At 37.3% G+C, this 869-nt stretch overlaps 1 protein-coding gene across 1 annotated transcript; it reads left to right on the plus strand.

Annotated features, from left to right (window-relative positions):
• Nucleotides 1-3: 3 nt before the first annotated feature.
• Nucleotides 4-441, plus strand: LOC107735603 (GTPase HRas-like; the record flags this gene model as incomplete). Its single annotated transcript, XM_016547234.1, has 2 exons — nucleotides 4-191; nucleotides 282-441. Coding segments are annotated over 2 exons (348 nt in total), but the record flags the coding sequence as incomplete, so codon positions are not given.
• Between the last annotated feature and the right edge of the window lie 428 nt (nucleotides 442-869).

Below are 869 nucleotides of genomic sequence, written 5' to 3' on the forward strand. Positions count from 1 at the left end.
TCTTCCTCACAGGACTCATATAGGAAACAGGTGGTGATTGATGGAGAGACGTGTCTGTTGGATATCCTGGATACTGCAGGTCAGGAAGAGTACAGTGCAATGAGAGACCAATACATGAGGACTGGAGAGGGTTTTCTCTGTGTCTTTGCCATCAACAATACCAAGTCTTTTGAGGACATTCATCAGTACAGGTTAAATGAAAGAAATGTATTGCTTATTTAAATTTTTTTTTTATATATATTATTCTAAATGTGTATTTGTTTTCATTCCTTTTTTTAAAGGGAACAGATTAAGAGGGTTAAAGACTCAGATGATGTGCCCATGGTGCTTGTGGGTAATAAATGTGACTTACCAGCACGCACTGTGGACACAAGACAAGCCCAGGAACTCGCCCGCAGCTACGGTATTCCCTACATCGAAACCTCAGCCAAGACAAGACAGGTTAGAAACATTTTGACCAAACAAATTCTGTATAACATTTTATTATAAAATTCTGTCAAGTGTCAAGCTGCCGTAATTTAAAAATAAAGGTTCTTTATTGGCATCTGTGGTGAAGAACATTTTTAACATCCATGAAACCTTTCCATTGCACAAAGGTTCTTCATAGTGGAAAAAGGTTATTTAGAGTACTAAAATGTTCTTCATGCTAAGACAAAATGGTTCTTTTAAGAACTGTTTGCTGAAAGGTTCTTTGGGAAACCCAAAAATGGTTCTTGTATTGCATCACTACAAAAAAAAAAACAATTTGGAGCTTTTATTTATAAGAGTGTGGCTGCATGTGTAGCTCAGGATAAACTATCACCATGTAAGAAGAAAAGACCTAATTAGTGTGTGTGTGTGTGTGTGTGTGTGTGTGCGCGCGTTTTTGT

This window comes from Sinocyclocheilus rhinocerous, unplaced genomic scaffold (genome assembly GCF_001515625.1).
Source record: "Sinocyclocheilus rhinocerous isolate Xijiao unplaced genomic scaffold, SAMN03320098_v1.1 C36163013, whole genome shotgun sequence".
NCBI lineage: Eukaryota > Metazoa > Chordata > Actinopteri > Cypriniformes > Cyprinidae > Sinocyclocheilus > Sinocyclocheilus rhinocerous.